General features: G+C 39.5%; 1 protein-coding gene across 1 annotated transcript; it reads right to left on the bottom strand.

The window, feature by feature from the left end:
• Positions 1 to 255: 255 nt before the first annotated feature.
• On the bottom strand, positions 256 to 19,536 carry LOC128732613 (uncharacterized). Its single transcript, XM_053825897.1, has 3 exons — positions 19,239 to 19,536; positions 497 to 646; positions 256 to 434 (listed from the first exon to the last, which is right to left on the bottom strand). Exons 1-3 carry the CDS (start codon positions 19,534 to 19,536, stop codon positions 256 to 258), a joined length of 627 nt encoding a protein of 208 aa, XP_053681872.1.
• Between the last annotated feature and the right edge of the window lie 1,505 nt (positions 19,537 to 21,041).

Below are 21,041 nucleotides of genomic sequence, written 5' to 3' on the forward strand. Positions count from 1 at the left end.
ATTTTTGTTTATTTGTTTTCTTCTTTCACATGTTCAGATAATCGACAACATAAAATTACATGAAATGAAAATAGAAATAGCTAATAATGAGGAGCTAGAAATTATCAAAGCGTTGATGTCAGAAACTCCGAAATGAAATGCAAATAAATAAATAAATAAGTTACGATGCGGCGATGAGCTAGTGCAAAGATTCCTGTCGTTCCTGTTTTGGCCTATAGTAATAGCACGGCTGGCCGTGCTGTAGTTTGGTTTCGTTTACTGCAGGGTAGCGTACGGGTTGTAGCCACTATAGGCCAGTTCCTGCGGCGAAGCCTGTCCATTGCGGTGCCAGTCCTGGTGCACGATCTCGGCATTCACGGGCTGGGCGCTAGTGATGTAAGCGGTGGTCACACGTTCCTGCTTCTTGTTAAACAGATCCTTCAGAAAGGTGAAGACTACGATGGAAAGGCAGAGGTTAATAATGTGTTGAAAAAGTTCGACTTTGAAAATTACTTACTAGAGAATTTCAGAGCCAGCAGACCAGCGATCAATCCCTTCAGCGAGATTAGCTTGATGATGGTGAGCAGAATCGGCAAGACGATCGACATCTTCAGCTTCAGTGCCAACAGCAGGGGAAGGAAGACTCGCTTCAGGCGGCTGCTGCGTGCTTCTGCGAAACGGGTGAAAGAACACCGGTAGAAAAGTTTTAGGGGTTTGGTTGTTTGGAGCTTTGCTTTCGATGAAAGCTTTCGTTAAAAAAGTGCGTCATTGTTGAGAAATGGTAGAAAGTTGTCTTCGGAACGTTAAGAAAATTTTCAGCCGAGTTTTTATCAACAGGTGGAGCAAAGAAGATGGTTTGGAAAGTCTGTCACTTGTTCAATTTGAGAACTCACCTTTATTTGAATCATGAATTCTCAATTTTAATGATAATTATATTTTGTACGGAATTAGACGTTGATGGCGATGGTAAATAATCTATACCTATAAAGAAGGATTTCTGTCTGTCTGTCTGTCTGTCTGTCTGTCTGTCTGTCTGTCTGTCTGTCTGTCTGTCCTGTGTTCCTTATAGAATCAAAAACTACTGAACCAATCGGCATGAAAATTTGCATGTAGAGGTTTTTGGGGCCAGGAAAGGTTTTAGTGATGGTTAGAGACCCCTCCCCCCACTAAGAGGGGGGGCTCCCATACAAATGAAACACAAATTTATGCATAACTCGAAAACTAATCAAGCAAATAGAACCAAATTTGGCATGTGGGTGTTTTCGGTGACAAGAATTTATTCTAGGGTAATTTTAGACCCCTCCCCTCTTTATAAGGGGAATTATAACTCCTCTCCCCTTTAAGAGGGGGGGTTTCCATACAAATTTCCTCATAACTCGAGAACTAATCAAGCAAATGGAACCAAATTTGGCATGTGAAAGTTTTCGAGGGCAAGAAAATTTTCTATGTTGAATTAGGACCCCTCCTCACTTTAAGAGGGGGGGCTCCTGTACAAATGAAATACCAATTTCCTCATAACTCGAGAACTAATCAAGCAAATGGAACCAAATTTGGCATGTGTGTGTTTTTGGAGACAAATTTTTTTTCTATGATGAATTGGGACCCCTCCCCACTTTAAGTGGGGGGGGGCTCCTATACAAACGAAATACAAATTTCCTTATAACTCGAGAGCTAATCCAGCAAATGGAACCAAATTTGGCATGTGGGTGTTTTCGGTGACAAGAATTTATTCTATGGTAAATTGAAACCCCTCCCTCTTTATAAGGGGAATTGTAACTCCTCTCCCCTTTAAGAGGGGGGGCTTCCATGCAAATTTCCTCATAATTTGAGAACTAATCAAGCAAATGGAACCAAATTTGGCATGTGAAGGTTTTCGAGGGCAGGAAAATTTTCTACGGTGAATTAGGACCCCTCCCCACTCTAAGAGGGGGGGGGGCTCCTGTACAAATGAAATACATATTTCCTCCTAACTCGAGAACTAATCAAGCAAATAGAAAAACATTTGGCATGTGGGTGTTTTTTTTGGTGACAAGAATTTATTCTATGGTGAATTGAGACCCCTCCCCTCTTTATAAGAGGAATTATAACTCCTCTCCCCTTTAAGAGGGGGGGCTTCCATACAAATTTCCTCATAACTCGAGAACTAATCAAGCAAATGCAACCAAATTTGGCATGTGAAGGTTTTCGAGAGCAAAAAAATTTTCTATGGTGAATTAGGACCCCTCCCCACTTTAAGAGGAGGGGCTCCTGTGCAAATGAAATACAAATTTCCTCATAACTCGAGAACTAATCAAGCAAATTGAACCAAATTTGGCATATGTGTGTTTTTGGAGACAATTTTTTTTTCAATGATGAATTGGGACCCCTCCCCACTTTAGGAGGGGGGGTCCTATACAAACGAAACACAAATATCCTCATAACTCGAGAACTAATCCAGCAAATGGAACCAAATTTGGCGTGTAGGTGTTTTTGGAGGCAAGAATTTTTTCTGTGATAAATTAGGACCTCTTCCCACATTAGAAGGGGGGGCTCCAATACAAATGAAATACAAATTTTCCCATAACTCGAGAACTAATCAAGCAAATAGAACCAAATTCGTCATGTGGAGGTTTTTGGAGGCAAAAATATTTTCTACGGTGAATAAGGATCCTTCCACACTTCAAGAGGGGGGGCTTCTACACAAATGAAATACAAATTTCCTCATAATTCGAGAACTAATCAAGCAAATGGAACCATATTTGGCATGTGGGTGTTTTTGGAGGCAACCATTTTTCCCATTATGAATTAGGACTTCTTACCTTTTTAGGAGGGGGGGGGGGCTCCCATGCAAATGAAATACAAATTTGCTCATAACTTTAGAACTAATCAAGCAAATGGAACCAAATTTAGCATGTGAGAGTTTTAGATGGCAGAATTTTTTTTCTGTGGTGTATTACGACCCCTTTCCCTTTTAAGAGGGTGGGCTCCCATACAAATGAAATACAAATTTCCTTATAATTTGAGTACTAATCAAGCAAATGGAACCAAATTTAGCATGTAGGAGATTTTTGAGTCTTGAATTTATTTTATGATAGTTAGAGACCTCTCACTCCTGTGGTAGGGGGATATGGACTCTCATACAAATAAAACAGAAATTTTTGCGAAACTCAAAAACTAATCCAACTCGAGAAATTCGAGAAATGCGAGACTCTTCCATAAAACATTAATCAATAACAAGACCACAAAAACTATCTATAGTAACACTAGATCATTCAGGACGAGCCGGTCGCGAGTGTTACCGGTGACCCGCCGTCGGAAGCGCCGCCCATTGGGGGGCTTGCAAAACTCGAGATAGTGACAAAGATCATCCGAGATTCATGATTTATGTACAACACAGGTTAATTTGTGGCAATACGAAGTTTGTCGGGTCAGCTAGTAATTACTAAAAGCAAACAGCCTTAGGTTTATACCGTCTTTAGACATTACCCTTCTTTATCGACAGACTTCGCAGCCGGCTGTTAGAGTACAGGAAAATTACGAGGCCAGTGCAACGATCTATCTAGCAAGCACCGTATAGCCGAGATTCGAACATACGATGACTGGCTAATAATTATGAATAATTATAATTATGAATATATGTAAATATTTATTTGAAAATGATAGGTTTGCTATGTGTTTTCATAAGCGTAAAAATTTATTTTTATAGATTTTATATAAATTTATTTATTTATAGAGAATAGCTTATTCAGATTATGTTTTGTGTGGGACCCTGTCTAAGCCACACTCTTTGTTATAATACTGTTTAATCCAAAAAACTCTCTTATTACAAATACTCTAATGTTGAATTGGTCGGAAAAGAAATGATGGAGTTTGTATATTAGCTGAAGGATCTTGCCAAAAACCAAAATATTATAACAAACTCAGTCATCTACAAAATTTCGACGATTGTGATTCAATAGTAGAAAATTAGCACAAAACAATGGATAATAATTACTAAGTGAGCTCGTCTACTTTGAAATTATGTCTTAGACTGTGTGAAAGTATCCGTCATAAGTTCGACTATTTCCTTCTGCGAGTGTGTCCGTGAGGGATGAGGGTAAAAACGTCTAAGAATGCTTTCGGAAGACATATAGTTCTCTAACCTGTGAATCAAAATTATGTAGCAATATTTGAAACTAACATTAAACCGCATTAAACGATGTGCATTTTACCCGCATGGATTTCCTATGACGCACTGTCATTGTTAGTTCCACTACTCAGTAACCAATAAACACATTTGAGTGCGATGCCAAACGACTCTGTACCAATAACCTAGTATAGTCTACTATATGGTTTACTTTGAGAGTTTCCCCCGGATAATTTCTACGATCGTCCCAACGGCAGAAGCTGGTTGGAAAATAGAAAGAAGCACTTCACAGTAGAGTGCCATCGGCTTCAATATAAAACACTAGACAAACAGAGGCTCGTATGGCGGAGTGCGCATTTTTCAATGTCGATTAAAAGGCTCGGGTTTCGCACCTTCTCTTCTTATGCGGGTGGAAATTGTTATCAGGGAAACACAGATAATATTTGCCCATCAAAGATTGATTTTTTAAAAATTCTGTAAATTCATACTGTAATTGTTGCATCCAAAACAATGCTTGTTTTTACACCGTTGTTACAATCTGTAGTCGCTTAATGTTTACCACACAACTTTTCCGCTACTTGTAATCATCATGGCTTTGCTTTACAGATGCGTGTGTTCTTAATCTTTACGTTCCGCTTTTTCCTCTTCTCGGAGCAGCGCGTTGCAGCGCGTCATAAGAGATGGCTGAAGTTCAACGAACTTTACAATCATGCTTATGCTTATGCAGTGTGTTAGTTACTCTATCAGGAATCATTTCAATTGAATTGCGTGAAAGAATGGGATAGCGTCGGGTTGTTTTCTTTAGTTTTTACTTTCGACCGTTCGTTCACTCGATCATCTGGCGGGTGTACACGTGAGAGCTCAAGCGTAATGTCTGTTGAAAAGCGGCAATTCAACTAGTTTTCATATTTGGTAGCTCATATGATTAGGAATGCCACGCACATTCATGTAAATATGTTTGAAAATGTGTGATTCGCAGTAGTGAAAGAGGTTACACGCAGAAATGGGGCAAAGAGAGATTGAAGTGAATATATTAAATCAAGTAAAAGAAACCAATCAGATGGCGTCAGAAATAGACACATTCCGTCGTCCCGAAAAATATACATTCTGAGATCGATTTCAAGACATTCCATCCAATTATAAGTATCTGTAGCGTGGAGAAAAACTGAAGAGAACGAAAACTTTCCCTTTTCGTCAACCAACATATGCCGATTGCTCGAAGCCAATAAATATTAATGTTTATGTTTTCGTCCACTTGCTGTCATATCATGGATGCTTATCTTTCATAACTATTCCAGAGATCATGGGAACAACAGAGACAGAAAAACAATCAGCCTTTTGTCCGCAAGTCGCTCGTAGAGGTTTTTTTGAAACCGCTAATTAAAAGACACCTCACTCGGCAGTCGGCTCAGGACGAGATGATAAATATTGGAACCCGTCACTGTACATCGGCGTATCGATTGGTGCCGCACCAGTAGTAGTAGTAGTAGTAGTAGTAGTAGCCCGAGGTGGTCGAAACCCGGATATTTGGAGAAATCGAAAACAACTTTCATTTTTTCGGGGGGACTTGCTGCTGCTTGCTCACCCTCTGCTGCTCTGTCTGGGTTCGTGGATGTTTTGGGGCGTTGGTCGGCCTTATCCAGATGCTTGTTCATCGCGCATTTGGGCACATTGCGAAATTTCAATATAAGTCGCGTCCGCTTTCCAAAAGATAAGTAAAAAGAGTGCGACGCTTGCGAAGGGACGAACTCCTCGGCCCCACGCAGCAGCCAGCGGCGTGGTTGTTGAATATGGTTCTCCCGTTGCAGGGATCGTTCGATCGGATCGAATGGTTGCATAATTTTAAATGCATGATGGCGGTTTTGGGGAGCTTTGTTGCGTAACGTACTGTGTGAACAATTCAGGATGGGCCTGATTTCGGCAAATTGATTGGTGAAACGTTTTTGGTTACCTGTCCGAGAAAGGTGAATCTTAGGAGTATTATTTAATAATCAAATATTGTAAATCAAGAAACACCCATGCGTCGTTTTCCATACCTTTGGAGTCGAACGAATTCGTGTTCTACCACGTGGGAACTATAGCGTTTAAAAAGTTTTGAAACCTTGGTAGGTTATCTCGAAAAGCTCGTTGGTAAACTCAGATATCGAGCAGTTGTCAATCAAATTTTAAAATATGTTTATCCCTCAATTGATGACATATGGACCGTCGATAGAATTTTTGTAGTTTAAAAAACATGATAGTAATTAATCAAATAACATTCAAATTTCCAATGAAAATATCAATATGAAAGTATTCTCCAAGGGCTAATGTAAGTAAAATACAATAAAATTTCATAGAATCTCTGCTAGATTGGATGACGAACTTGCATGAGAATCAACCAAAACGATATTTAGATTTAAATGTAATTTGCTCCATTTTTTGCCCTTCGAAACATACAATGACCGGTTTAAATAACAACTTATCGCACCTAAGTTTAGAAAACGGCCTGAGGTTATTTAATTTCAAAGCAATTTAGCCCTTCAAATGAATCGGGAAAATGTTGAAATATCTGGCCCTATTCTGTAAGTCCGCCAAAAAGCTAGTGACTAAACGGTTAACAAGTGACGCTTGAGCTAGCTTTGTTTTAGTCGTGCATTGAGCCACTATGCTGCCCGTTCTTCTTGCACTCGACACTCGACAGTGACTGAGTCGAGCCGAGTTGCTCGATGTGACTTACAGAATAGGGCCCATAATTGATACAATGCTGACTGTTCAGTCGAAACAAACATAAAACATTGAGAAATTCAACGCCTCTTATAAAAAAATACGGAATATGAACTGAGTACCAATCTATTATGATCTAATGTCTTTTAAATTCTAACAAAAATTTGTTTCCCGTTCTAACTAAATCTTCTACAATAACAAACGTTGATGCTGTAACACCCGGAGGAGATGAAAATTTATTCTAGAAGAGAGTTTTAGTTCTTCTAAATTTCTTTTTGTGGGTATTAAATGGGGAGAGTTACCTGGAAAGAGCGTCAAATATAGCTCTGACTCTCTCAAACCCCTACCTAGCGCCTCCTCGAAGATCTAAATCAAACAATTACGTTCGTACCTGGAAATACTTCATGTACATACTGATACTGGAGTAGCTAAACTAAAAGGGGCGAACCTGAGTGCCTTTTCCCATGCCTCCCAGTTGGCCTCGAGGTAAGACGCTGGTCTAATAAGCCAGTCGTCGTATGTTCGAATCTCGGCTGGGACTGGCTGCTAGAGTCAATAGGATCGTAGCACTGACCCCGCACTGTCCTGTATTCTAACAGCTGCTTGCGAAGTCTGTCGTATAAAAACAGAAGGTCAAATTTCGATTACGGAATTAGCATCCAGGCTTTGCTTTGAGTGCATTTTCCTCAAGTGCGGGGCGGCTCAAACAGCGTCTGTCTCGGAGTGAGTGGCTGAATATGAAACGCTGTATCCTGCAAGCTATATCTAAGATTGCAGAATTATCAGCGGAATGTAGTGTACCTAAAATCTCATTTACCACGAAAAACAAAAATGGAAATACGGAATGAATTAATCGACATAGCACACGGAAAAGAATAAGGAGACGATTAATGGATAACGATTGGGAACTTGTTACCCGGAATGTCCGAGCTCTCTATAACCCGGTGCGAGCTGGCTTGCTTGCTCGAGAGCTACATCTACTCGGAGTGAAGATCGCTGCTATTCAGGAAGTTCGGAGGCCAAATTCCGGAGAAAGGGAGTTCTGTGCAGTAGACCCTATTGCAGACACTTGTTTCAAGTACCACATCTACTACACTGACGGTAGAAAAGCAGGAGTCGGTTTCGTACTGTTGGGAAAGCAACAGCAACGAGTTATCCGGTGAAGGCGCGCAGTTGACCGTACATATATATGTGTCGAGAATAAAGGGTAAATACTTCAATAATCGCCCAATCAGCGTACCTGTACCGACAAATGATTAATCCGATGATGCTAAGGACGCCAGCGAAGGCTATTAGCCAACGTGGTCCAGTCCATACCTAGATATGGTGGGCTGGTGTGGTCATCAGTGTTAGGAACCAAAAGCTATCTAGGTAAGCTGGAAAGTACCTATCGTACATGACGCAATCTGCGTCTTGGCGGGTATGATGCCTATTGGCACCATCATCAGCAAGGACGTAGAGTGCTTCAAACAACGTGGCCTCGATGTCCACATGGCAGCGGGCATGGTCTGATTCCACAAAAGGCCAGTGGACACATCGACTTATTCCGGAAGTTTCCGGGTGAGTCGACAGGGGCCCCACGACGAAGTCAACTTCCACCTGACACAGATTCTGTAAGTGCATGGTTGTTTTAGACAGTATCTGCACGAGTTCGGGCATGTGGAGTCCCACGCGTGTTTCGAATGCGTGAATGTAGAGGAAACTGCAGAACTTGTTTTCTTCATATGCCCTTGTTTCGCGGGCGTGAGAAGCGAATGATGGCAGTGAACGGACAGTACACTACTCCGGATAACTAAGTCCAAAGGATGTGTTCTAGCTCGAACGTTTGGGGAGCGGTCAATGCGGCTGCTACCCAGATTGTACTTGAGCTACAAAACCGCTGGAGAGCCGATCAACGGCGAATAAACACCCTAACTACCATAGTCCAGTAGTTATCTAAGAGGGTGCGTTTAGCCCAATAGCCCACTCCTAAAATAATACCGACAAGATGGCGCCAGGGGAAAATTGAGGCTGGAGACTCGAGTAGGGTTAGTATGGGGTCGGGATCCTCACGCCTCATTAAGGGGGTCGGGATACCCAACCCTACAGTACCTGAGTTGTCTTCCCAGGTGTCTCAAAGCACCGTATCTTCTCAGGTGCTAGCAGATTTCCCTACTCGTAAAAAATGATGCCAAGGACGAGTTCTACGACGAGTGCTCAAAACACGACGTGAAAATCTTCATCGGAGATGCAAATGCACAGATCGGGAGGAAGGAATTCTTCCGTACTGTCATTGGAAAACATAGCCTTCATCTGTCGACGAATGATAACGGTCTGAGGCTCATAAATGTTGCTGCGGCCAGAGGAATTACCATCTGTAGCATCTACTTTCCACGTCCAAATATTCGGAAACACACCTGGAGGTATTCACTTTGGGACTGAAGGTCTACACTCTTCGAATGTCATCGATGTCCGGCCTTTTCGGGGACCAAATATCGACTTTGACCACTATCTCGTCGTGTGTAAGATTCACGCAAGATTGTCGAATGCGGCGAATGCTCGCATTGAGTGGACGCTACGTTTTAACATCCAGCTATTGACGGCAGATGGCGTGACATAAAGCTTGATCAACGAATGCTATAAAGCTTGATCAACGAATCGCAGAACAGCAGGAAGAAAAGAGAGTATTAGTAGGCTGTGGAGGAACCTCCATAGTTCCGTTGAAACAGCTGCGAGAGAGGTAGTAGGCACGACGCGTGGAAGATTGTGTAACTGCTGGTTTGATGCCGATTGCCAGCGAGTGACAGATGAGAAGACTAAGGCCTGGAGTTACCGTCTAAAAAAACACGAGTACAAGAAGCACGTGCTCGCCGGCGCAAAGGAAAGATTCGCCAGCCACGACTCACATAGATTCTACAAAACAGTGGTGTGCAGCCATCTTAGTGTCATAACGGTGGAAGTAGTCAAATGAAACAGCAAACTGTGGAGCCACCAACACAGGAGGCGGTTAAGAAGGCAATCAGTGAGCTGAATAAGACTGTTGCGATGGACGGTATCCCGGCTGAACTTTTGAAAGCGGGGAGCGAACGACTGTACAAAGTAATCCACCGGATCATTGTCAGGACCTGGGAGGAAGAACAAATGCCGGAGGTGTGGTTAAAGGGCCTCATTTGCCATATCTTCAAAAAAAAAAAAAAAAAAAAAAAGACATAGACTCGGGTGTAAAAACTATCGAGGCATTACATTGCTCAATTCTGCTTTCTCCTATCACGTTCTGTAGGTTGATACCGTAAGCGGGCAGCGGAGTCCTTCGTCGGCGTGTACCACGCTGGTTTTCGTGAGGGTCGTTCTACGACAGATTAGATGTTTACCCTGCGTCAGTTGCTACACAAGTTTCGAGAGTACAATTTGCAGACTTATCACCTGTTTGTGGACTTTAAGGCCGCGTACGATTCAGTCAAACGAAATGAGTTGTTGCAGATAATGCCAGAACATGGTTTTCCGAAGAAACTAATTACGCTGATTCATGCAACGCCGGGTGGTCAAATCATGCGTGAGAATAGATGATCGGATCACGTTGGATGGACTGAAGCAAGGGGTTGCGTTCTCTAACCTGTTATTCAACATTGCCTTGAGGTCAGTCAGTGTAGTGGTTAGCATTCACGCCGAGGACCTGAACTCAAATACCAACTCCGCAGAAGTCACGAATGACCCAAGCTATTTATGTGGTTATAATCCAACAAAAAACATTGCCTTAAAGGGTGCAATAACAAGAGCAAACGTGGAAAGGTACGAATTTATAATCACGAAATCTTACGTGCTTCTTGGTTTTGATGATGACGGCGATATCATCGGAATCAACCGTAGAACAGTGGAAGAGGCCTTTAGGCCATTTAAACGGAAGGAAGCTAGATTGGAACTAACCACTAAGATCACTAAAACGAAATGCATTGTTGCTGGCAGGGAACGGACAGTCCAAATGGTGTTGGAGCCGACCTGGACGAGGAACGATATGGAGTAGTACAGGAATTTATATAACTTGGTACGCTCGTGACATGTGAAAACAATCTAAGCCGCGAAGTGAAACGATGAATTGCCCCTTTTGTCAATTAAACACAACACGATAGTGGTATCGTCAGAATTTACCCCTTCTCATATCATTACAAAAATGACCTGCTTTGTCACCAAATCTCAATCCCACAGATCACTCTGTATTGGGATATATGTTCAGCAAAATTACAAGCACTCTTGGGAATAATTCAAGCATCTATTGGTTACTATCCGAGACGATATCGCAAAGGAAACTGTGCGTGCCAGCTGTGACGTATGTAGGCAGGGTAAGTTAACCTATAGTGATTCCTTACCTATAATGGACCTCGGGTACAGTTTCGGCGCTTGTTAGCTTGTGCTTCTTATTTCCAAGGATATATGACATGAAACAGAAAGTACTGAACATACGATACAGTTCAGTTTATAAAATTTTAACTGATTTTAATGATTAATGCCCTAAAATCGACATTTTCAACAAGTTAGAATCCATTTTATGGTGATTCAATAAACTCCTTCGAATCGTGATAAACAAAAATGGTGAGAAATTCGAACTGAGTTAGTACGTTTTAAATATTGCAAAATAACTGCTGCGAAAAATATAAATAATGTTTTTTGTTGACTTTTGAGCTCTTGTTTTGATAAACTCTTATTTATTTTGCTGCTAAGCAATCCTAGTCACCCTGTACATTCTGATCAAAACCTTTATTCTGAATTCTGAACAAACTGCATGCTACAACCTATTCTGATCGGATTTTAGAATACAAATTCTAATCAGAATGGATCATAAATGTCGATCCAGCGCTGCCAGACCAGACCAGATCTAGCTTTAGTGAGGCACGGCAGAACTTGACAGCCAAATAGCAAGTAACGGGAACTTAGCAGTATTCGTAAACAATTCAGCCGGAGAAGAAATCCAGATATAGAGGAAGGACTACGTCTTATAAGATAGCTTCCCATGCTGTTCGAAAATTTCTAAAAATGTAGCGTCACGAAAAGTGGTTAGGCTTTCAACGTATCCAACGATTTCCTGATCGGTTTCTAATGTTTATATACCTATCGGATAAATCTTCCAAACATTGATTTCAATGAAACAAACTATTGTTTTTTATGTGTGCGCTATTAAAAAATTGCTAAAGGGCGAACCATATATTGTTTTTTTCTTGTCATTTTCAGTATATTTGCTAAAAAACGAAGTATTTTACGAACTCAGAGATCAGTGTGATCATTATCAGTGCTTTTACATACAAGCACAAACGTGCATTTGATGAAGAACTAATTTTTTTCATGCTTTTCCAATGCTCAAATGTTTAAAACTTCTTTGGAGTCATTTTTTTCTCGATTTTTCAACTTTCCAATCACGACCGACATAACTGTAGAGAGAGAGTACTCTTTATGCCTTGATGATGGCAGTCTAGAAAACAGGACAAAACATATTTAGGCGGAACGGAGCAACATTGAATAGTTGGAAAGCGGATTGCCTTTCAGTCCTTGTCAGTACCGCTGCAGAAAAACATACGCTTCATAAAGAGTGTATTGATTTTTATCGCTTTCAAAGATTTTGTTGTAATCTTTGATGTCATTTCCTTCACGATTTCGTAACTTCTCATGTACAGACTGTACGACTGTACATGCGCTGTCTGCTTTATTATTGTCACTCATATTTCACTTTCACGATTTAGATTTTTTGGAATTTTTTTGATAGAGCTCATTTTTGCAATGAAACGGGACAAATAGAGCAAAAATGACATTCCCTGATTTTGTCTCTAGTAAAAGTATTCGTAAAATACCACTCTTAACACATGTATGTGTTCAATTAAAAGTAAATGAAAAGTCATGCTTTTATGATAGACATGGTTAATATGAGCACAAAATAGCTGTTTTGATTATTTATGAAGAATACAATATTATTTTTATTCAATTTGTTCTTTCTTTCTTCTTTTTATGCTGTATTAGCTAACGTGGTTAAAATAATCTAAAAGTTTTTCTTATTCAACGTTTTATGGTATAAATTTGTCTAACATAGTCTTACATCAACCATTCGGTCATATCTATGCTACAACCCTACTGATCCATTGTGTGCATGAATATAAAAAGAAGCTTCGGAGCTTTATGAAATTTCGGATAACAATTTGAAATATTCTGGAGTTGCAAACGAACTCTTAAATTACATTAGAAGTGGGCATAAATGTTCGATTTTTTCAACTAACAAAGGAAAAATTCGAAAATTAAATTGTCCTTTGATTTTGGTTGTTGTTATGCAATTTTCTTTATATTTCTGGATAAGTCAGCCCATTAAAGTTAATATTATCTATTCTAACCATTTCATTGACTTCTACTACTACTACACTTTCCTACTTTTCAAGCATATTTTTTCACTATCTTCTCATTATATAACGTACGTCGAACATTGATGTATAAATATTGATTTTTAAATTCATACTGAACTTTTACCAGCTATGAAAAAGATTAGCCCCATGGAAAAATCGACACAATTTTTTAATTTTCAAAAAAATATACTTAAATAACTACAGATACAGATAGATAAATAATAGCGAGCAATTTTCACTTGCAGCATTTCAATATCCTATGTCTTGAATTTATTTATTTATTGCTTGAAATAAACAAAGAAAAATCCTGTGACTATCACTCCTTCACGTCTAAGACATGAGTGCTATGTCACCTAGTGTCAGTAATGTTCATTATTTGAATGTGAAAGAATTTAAAAAGATTTTAAGCGTTGATTTTTTTGTTAAGATTGAACGTCAGATTCTTGCACGTCCATAAAAAAATGAGGCTGTAATTCTAAACTACCTATTTCCACAAAATAAAATATGCAATCCATTGAAAATAAATCTGCATATATGGCATCACTGTCCAGAACTTTCAGATTACCACCGTCGGAAAGGTCGTTTACCTCTTTTACGTCGACATGCCTCTTCTCGAAACTCCAAGGTCAGTATCTAAGCCCAAGCACCCGAAGACTTTCTCTTTTGTTCAAGAACCTGTTTTCTTCGCTCACAGATGCACAAGGGAAACCCACAAGTGCGGGGCAAGAACATTGACACGAGCTGCTCGCTTGTTCGTTAGATGTTCTAACCGAACTCCAATACATATAGGCCTATAGTTTCATTCAGAAAAGTGAAAGTTAATCACTTGTTTTGCCTTGAACTCGCACTTCGTGAGCTCACAGGTCTTTCCTACTCGGTTATGCAAAGGCGGGTTGGTGTAAAATGGTGCCCGGTTAGTGTCGCTTTTTCCGAAACATATCCAAAACATTGTGGCATGTTCTAACTTTTATATGATATTTCATATTCTAGAATTGATGCCCTTTTGTATATTTCACATCTCTTTCGCTCTCTGACTTGCATTTTACCTTCCTGCATGTGTTGGACAGATGAGTTCGCATTGTGTTCGTCTATCTCTGTTTTTCTGTTTAGGTTAGTTCCAATAGCTTTCTTGACAGAGGTAAAACACATGGCCAAACTATACTTGCCTAACGTTCTGCTTTAAAACTTGAATTTTGTCATAGTTTTTCAAAAACTTTTTAGGAACAGGAAAATCAATTCAATATGGAACGAAGCACCTCAAGCATTCAATCTTGCCGTCTCGCTTGCCCCTCGGTAGAGCCGATGCGATAGTGAAAGCAGGTTGTGCATTTTTGGTGGGATTTTTTGGATTCACACCGACCGTCGTCTTCTAAGGTAGGTATTCGATTTTTTGCCTTATTGATGCAGTGCCAAAGATTAGTGAAAGTTTTGTTCAAATATAAAACAGCCCGCCGGCCCGGATGAATTGCTCATTGCTTGTGCAATAGTGCTTACCGACGCAGCCGATGACTTTGGAGTGTGCAGCCATTTCGGTTGATTGGGAAGCGTCTTTTCTTTGCAGGTAAAATGACGTAATATAGAATACTATACAGTTTACTCTTGCAGAACCCAATACCGATGAAGGACAAATACAAGAGGACATTTTTTGTTTTTGTTTTTTTTTTTTTTGAATAATAATACTAATAAGTATACAATAACAAACAGTTAATCTTATTTTATTATGTAATATACATTTTTATTTATGGTTAGTTGACCTCAAGACCGACTCAAATAACCTAGCTTTCGTATATTTAACCATCAACGCAGCTAGTGATTTCTTTTTCTTTGCTCCGTCGTTATGGAGTGAAAGATATGCGTCAGATTATCCCACTAGACTAATAACTGGGTCAAAAACTATTGGAAGCCAGTTGAATGGAATCATGTTTGAAATGCTTGCTCGCTGCATAGTTGTACTGTGCATGTATTTTGTTTTCAATGCCATAACTGCGAATTTTTTGGTTCAAGAGATAAATTTTTAGCGAAATCCAAGTTACCCCTGAAAGGTTTCAAAGCTTTGTAGGGTGATTTATCTATTTTGGACAGGCGTTACGCGTACTTTATTTTGGACATTTACGGCAAAATCAATTGGAAGTGTCCCGTACAGGTAACGCCTGTCCAAAATACATCCAAAATCACCCTAGGCTCCACCACATTGAGAGCATTTTAACAATATTAGATGATTTGGGATCACGCTAAGACATTCAACCTAGATACCCTTCATCAAATTTCCATCTGACATTTGAGCAGGATCCATTGTGTTGAAAATTTGAAAACCTGTGCCTCTAGGGCTCTGATTGAAACTTTAAAGTTAGGTTAAAATTTAAATCACTCTGGTTAAATCTACGTTAACCAAAATTATTCACAAAAACCGTCATAATCATAATCCGTTTTTTGCTTATAATGATATTAAGGGGACATAAATGACTAAAAATTCTGAGAAATTAAATATTTTTTTACTTCAGATTTTAATTTTGCAGTCTTTTCCGCTAATTTTAATACTAATTTTGTAACGATCCGACCACGTGAAGTGACGAAAAACGGTCAAACACATAAGCGTTCCAGTGCGGCATAGAACAACCTCGACGGAATAAAACGCCGCTCCTGAAAAACCACGGTTTTCAAACTTTATGTACCTTTTTCTCAGAAACTACACAATGTATTGGAACAAACTTTTTTTTTTGTTTTGTTAGTAGGAGCTTGGCAAAGACATATATAACTTTTGCGCTTTGTAAACGAAATACAGTTTGAGAAAAACGAAAAAGAAGAAGAAAAGATGGCTGAAATAATAAAATAAAATTTTGTCTTCTTCTTTTTTTCTAGCTGTTTTTCGTTTACATAAAGTTTGAAAATCGTGGGAGCGGCGATTTATTCCGTCGAGGTTGTTCCATGGCGCACTGGAACGCTTATGTTTATGTGCACGGATAGAAATTTGATCTCCAAAACGAGCAAAATGACTCATGATTCCAGGTTTCTACACCATGAATAATAATCATGATATCACGAGCTTCTTGCAGTACAACACAACACAAAATCATGAACTATTATTTATGATTTTGTGCTGTCTGATATGGCAGCTCAGTCATGATTAGATAGGAATTCACATTTCATGATTTCATGATTTCATTCATGGCATCGGAATCAAATTTCTTTCCGTGTGTATGATCGATTTTCGGCCACTTCCCGTGGTCGGAACGTTAAAAAAAATAGTATCTAAATAAGCGAAAAAGACTGCAAAATCAAAATTTGAAATAAAAAAATAATGAATTTTTCAAAAGTTTTAGTCGTTTATGTCCCCTTAATCGTTGTGATACAGAATTTACATTATCTATGTCTTAAATACCATGCGATCTTGTCCTGCGGTATTCTTAAGTAACATTTATATCTACTTTATAACGGTAGAATAGACGTCCTCTTTTACCTCCGTTACGGTGCTTTCAAATAATAATTTGAGTTTTACCACACAACTAAAATGGTTCTAGTGCTCGAAATAGGCATAGAAGCTCAAGAAATTTTTATTTTGGAAAGGGAGGAAGTGTCTGATGCGAAGAATGATTAATTGGATGAACTTGACAATTTGGACGATTTGGACCACAAATATATTGGGTTGTGCAAAGGCAGGTGGGGTTCGCACCGACGCTTTTTCGGTTGGTACCCGAATGTTTTACTCACTAAACCACTGCCGTCCGTTGTATTAGGTAGTCTAATATCTAGTTTTGTTTTGTTCTCCCAATTCTATCATTCCCTTATACGCACCACACACCCCCAGACGATGATATTACTTTTGTATGAAAGCTGTTTGTTTCTACCGCCGAGAACATGGACTGTTGTCTACTCGGTCAGTGAGATAGAAACAAGTAGTGCGTTGTCGATAGTTGCTCCGGCAAATCTCGTATTGAAACCGCCACGTTTTTTCTTTTTATTTACTCGTATATGATTCTAAACGCGGTAATGACGTAAACTATTTTGGGGGGTAAGTGTCGGCGGGTAAGTGGGGGGATGCGAATAAGACTCGACTGGTAATAGTTAATAGGATCATAGCGCTAGCCTTACAATTGACTTGTACTCTAACAGCCGGTTAAAAGTTAAAAACAGAAGTTCTAGTTCCGAAAGCTACGTTTCGCAGCACCAAGCCTACTACTTATTTTGGACACTTTTTTTGGACTTTTACACACTCAATTTGATTTTGCCTTTGAAAAGGTCCAAAATAGAGTATGCATAACGCAGTATCCTAAATAGATGAATCACCCTATTCGAAGGAAGTGTTGATTGTCTGCCATTCACACCATTACTGCGACTAATGAATGATTGCAATTCCTAATAATAAAAATGGGATGACTAGGTTATAATGATAATAGAGATTACTGATAAACATGGAATGACAGAAAGACATGGAAACACTAGGTGCATTTATACGAGCTGCATCCTGGTTTAGATCCTGCCTTGGCTCACAAAAATCTTTAAAATTGTTTTTCTAATCTCTCAATTGTTCTACAAGGAAGTAACTTTGGTTCACTACTTCTTACAAAAAGTTTCTTTTACTCTAATTTTTTAAACTCTGGTAAACGGGGCTGGTAAGGGGGCTTCGTAGCTGCAAGGTTACCGAGTTTGCTTGACAAGCGAGTGGTCGTGGGTTCGAATTTTAGTAGAATCAGGCAATTTGGTGTCAAGTAACTTTAGCATAGGTGTATCCTCAGGCCTCTCATTACCCATCCTCCATGCAGGATATTCTATATTACCCCGAGGAAGCATCTTAATAGTGCAGAAGATACTGTTACAGATAAGTGTACTGGTTAGAGGAACGTAATGAGACCTTGCCAAGGATGGCTGCAATTGGCGTGAAGAACGAGTGGGTAAAGTACAGCAAGCTGTAAGGAACGGCAATCACTAGTACACACCCCAAGTAACAATTCTAAAGCCACTTGGTTTTATTTTAATTTTATAAAGGTTTTATTGCGGTATTAATCATTACCCCTGCTTTTATTGTGGTATTGCGCAATACCAAGAGGATACGAGTCCAAACACACTTATAGCTAGCTAGAAAACCATAATAAAACTGTTAATAAAGCAAATTTATTATGGTTGCTTGTATTACCACGTAGCTGGTGGTATATCAAACAGATTGAGGATGGAGCATACCAGTGCAGTGGTTGCAGTAGTCTAGTCTTCTATAAACAAAAAAAATTACCACGTTAAAACTTTATGACTGCACCACGTCTTATAAACTTACCATAAGTGTGGCGTAGCAATACAAATTGGCGCACTAATCAAAATTGATCTTATTGCGGTTACTTGTCAAACCGCAAGAAATCTGTTAGTTTTCTAGAGCTAGTAAAACGGTAACACTCTGACCAAACAGTTATTTTGCTGCTATTATGAAGAATACCGAAGTTCAACACCAAAATATTTTTTTTATGCGATGCCATATTGCCTTATTCCAGCATTTTGTTTTAGCTTGCTAACAAAAATTCATCAAAACAAAGCCAAAAACGGAAAATTGCCCAAATTGTCAAGATATCTTAGGTTAATTTGATAAAAGTAAAATAAAATTACCAAAACGTCTTCTTCTATACGTATTAGTGTAGAAGAAAAACGCTATTTTAGCTGCTATCAAGCAAAGCCGAATAGTCACTCCAAAAATATAGTTTCGTAAACGATTAGCATTCACCGAAGGTAATATTAGTGAAATTTGAACTAAATTTAAATTCAACTTGGTTTGAAAATGGGTGGGCATCCAAAGACTATTATTTGTCAACAGGAATACCGACATACTGGGTTAACGGTTACTATACACTGAAAATTTTCATTAAAGTCTCTCCGAAATGGACCAATTGTCGATAGAAAATATATGTGGAATGTAGCCCTCTGCTCATTTTTCCCGTAATGCATTTCATCGAAGGTCGCCGTTTTCTTAAGATACAACACAGAAAATTACTAAGCACTTCACTTCGACAGTCCGTCTGATTTAAACGACACATGAAACCATCCATTCTGAACACCACATTATTTTTACGAGTCCATTTAGCAAATCTTTCCCGGTATAACACTCAATTTCTCACCTTCCTCCAACTGGCGTCCTTCACTTTCCTCATCGGCAGCGATGTTGAACTTCACACTGTGGCTATTTAGATATCGCACGGCACGGTCCGCTAGGTTTTCGTCCCCAGCGGGAAAGGATCGTTCGTTGGCGGATTCAGCTCGTTCGATCGTTAGTCCACCGAACAGCGGAAAACTGGACTCGCTGTCGATTTCGTTGATCAGATTGATCATCTGTTGTTCCTGCTGGGAGTTGGATGCGGCGGCTCCTGCGGCCAGCATCACCGCCAGAACGACTACGGCACTGTTCTTAAGAAACATTATTTCCCGGTTGGCCTAAGAGCAATTAATTGTGGAACGCGTAATTAACTAATTGAACTACACAGCCGTTGGCTTAAACTAAACTGATGGATAATTTAATATAACAATGCTATTTATTGGCCTTCGATCGGTAGCTTACGGTGCCCGACCGATGCATGGTCAGATTTGGGTGTCCCCCGCTTGGCGTAAACGTACTGACCAAAAACATAGTGACCACTAACTGTAATCGACATAGCTACTTAGTATGCAACGCGTTTCTGGTAGATTTGTCGATAGTAAGTTTCATATTCCGTCTATTCGATTTTCGCCACTGTTTCCGATGTTGAGTCAACCAGCAGACACTTCGTGTTGAAGTTTTGGTTTCTGGTGGAAATATTTGTGCCAGGACGTGTCGGGAATCGGAAAAAAGTATGTTGAGCTACGGAAGGTATCAACACGAGGTTTGTCCAACGAAATGGAATTCGGTGAAGAATGTGGTCGAGTTTTCGATTTCGTTTACATTTTGTTATGGCAAAGAGGGGCTGTCTTGCTAGGCGATGAAATAGCTTGGTTTTCAAAAAGGTAAGCACTGCCCAGCTGGTGTCAGCGTTACGGAACGTATCAGATCAGTCGTGTGCTAGGACGTAGAGTGCCAACGGAGGTCTCGTCTATTGCATTAGTTCTTTGAGATTATTCGGAAATCTTCAATTTGATGGCAAAATGTTCAGCAATCGATGGTAGGGTGCGGAACCGATTTATCAAGGGTCAACTGTTTTAATCAGTTGAAAATAAAAGAGCTTAAAATGCAGTATTGAGCTTCAAACATCATCTTGAATCACCTAACTATAGATGTAATTCATACAAACACTGTTTACTGTGTCATGGTCGCAAGTTTGTAACTGTGATAATTCGGGACAAGTTTGCAATACATCAGTCAAATTCAAGACTGCTTAAGAAAGCTTCTTGGAAATTAAAATGCATTACGGTTGATTAAAATTAGTTACAGGGCCTTAGAATTATAAAATTTTCAAAATAGTTTACGTATAACGCTCTACCACAGAGAACAGACGATTATGTTCATATAAAATATCACGCAAATGATGTGTAAGCTTTTAAACAAGACGCTAGCGACATCTCTCTTAGGGTGCACCAGTTACCCGATATTCATGTTGCCAAATTTATTATATATTCTCGTCATAGTCTACATATTCGGAATACTGGCAACTCCTATGTTAGTTACTGTAGCAACCCAGCAACGGTTGTAGCAACGGATCGATTTTGTTTATGTTATTTGTTGAACACGGCTAAACATTGAAAACAGAAACGAAATCGTATTTCAATTTACTGTTATTTTAATAAGTAAGACAAATATGCATCGTATTTAGTGTTTTTCCGTATTGTATTGTACCATTTCATCATTACATGCAGCAAAACCCCTCCGCGGTGGTATAAGCAGTGGACTTTTCTTCTTTGAACCAGAAGTGGACTTTTGAATCTTTGAACACCGAAAAACCTCTACCACTTCA

Source organism: Sabethes cyaneus, chromosome 1, assembly GCF_943734655.1.
Source record: "Sabethes cyaneus chromosome 1, idSabCyanKW18_F2, whole genome shotgun sequence".
Taxonomy (NCBI): domain Eukaryota; kingdom Metazoa; phylum Arthropoda; class Insecta; order Diptera; family Culicidae; genus Sabethes; species Sabethes cyaneus.

What these genes read in the sequence shown, in the direction of transcription:
- LOC128732613 (XM_053825897.1), bottom strand. Translation starts at nt 19,536, where the DNA reads ATGTTTCTTAAGAACAGTGCCGTAGTCGTTCTGGCGGTGATGCTGGCC. An exon ending in AGGACGCCAGTTGGAGGAAG is followed by an intron (nt 647 to 19,238) that starts GTGAGAAATTGA and finishes GTTTCGCAGAAG; the next exon opens with CACGCAGCAGCCGCCTGAAG. An exon ending in GCTGGCTCTGAAATTCTCTA is followed by an intron (nt 435 to 496) that starts GTAAGTAATTTT and finishes TTTCCATCGTAG; the next exon opens with TCTTCACCTTTCTGAAGGAT.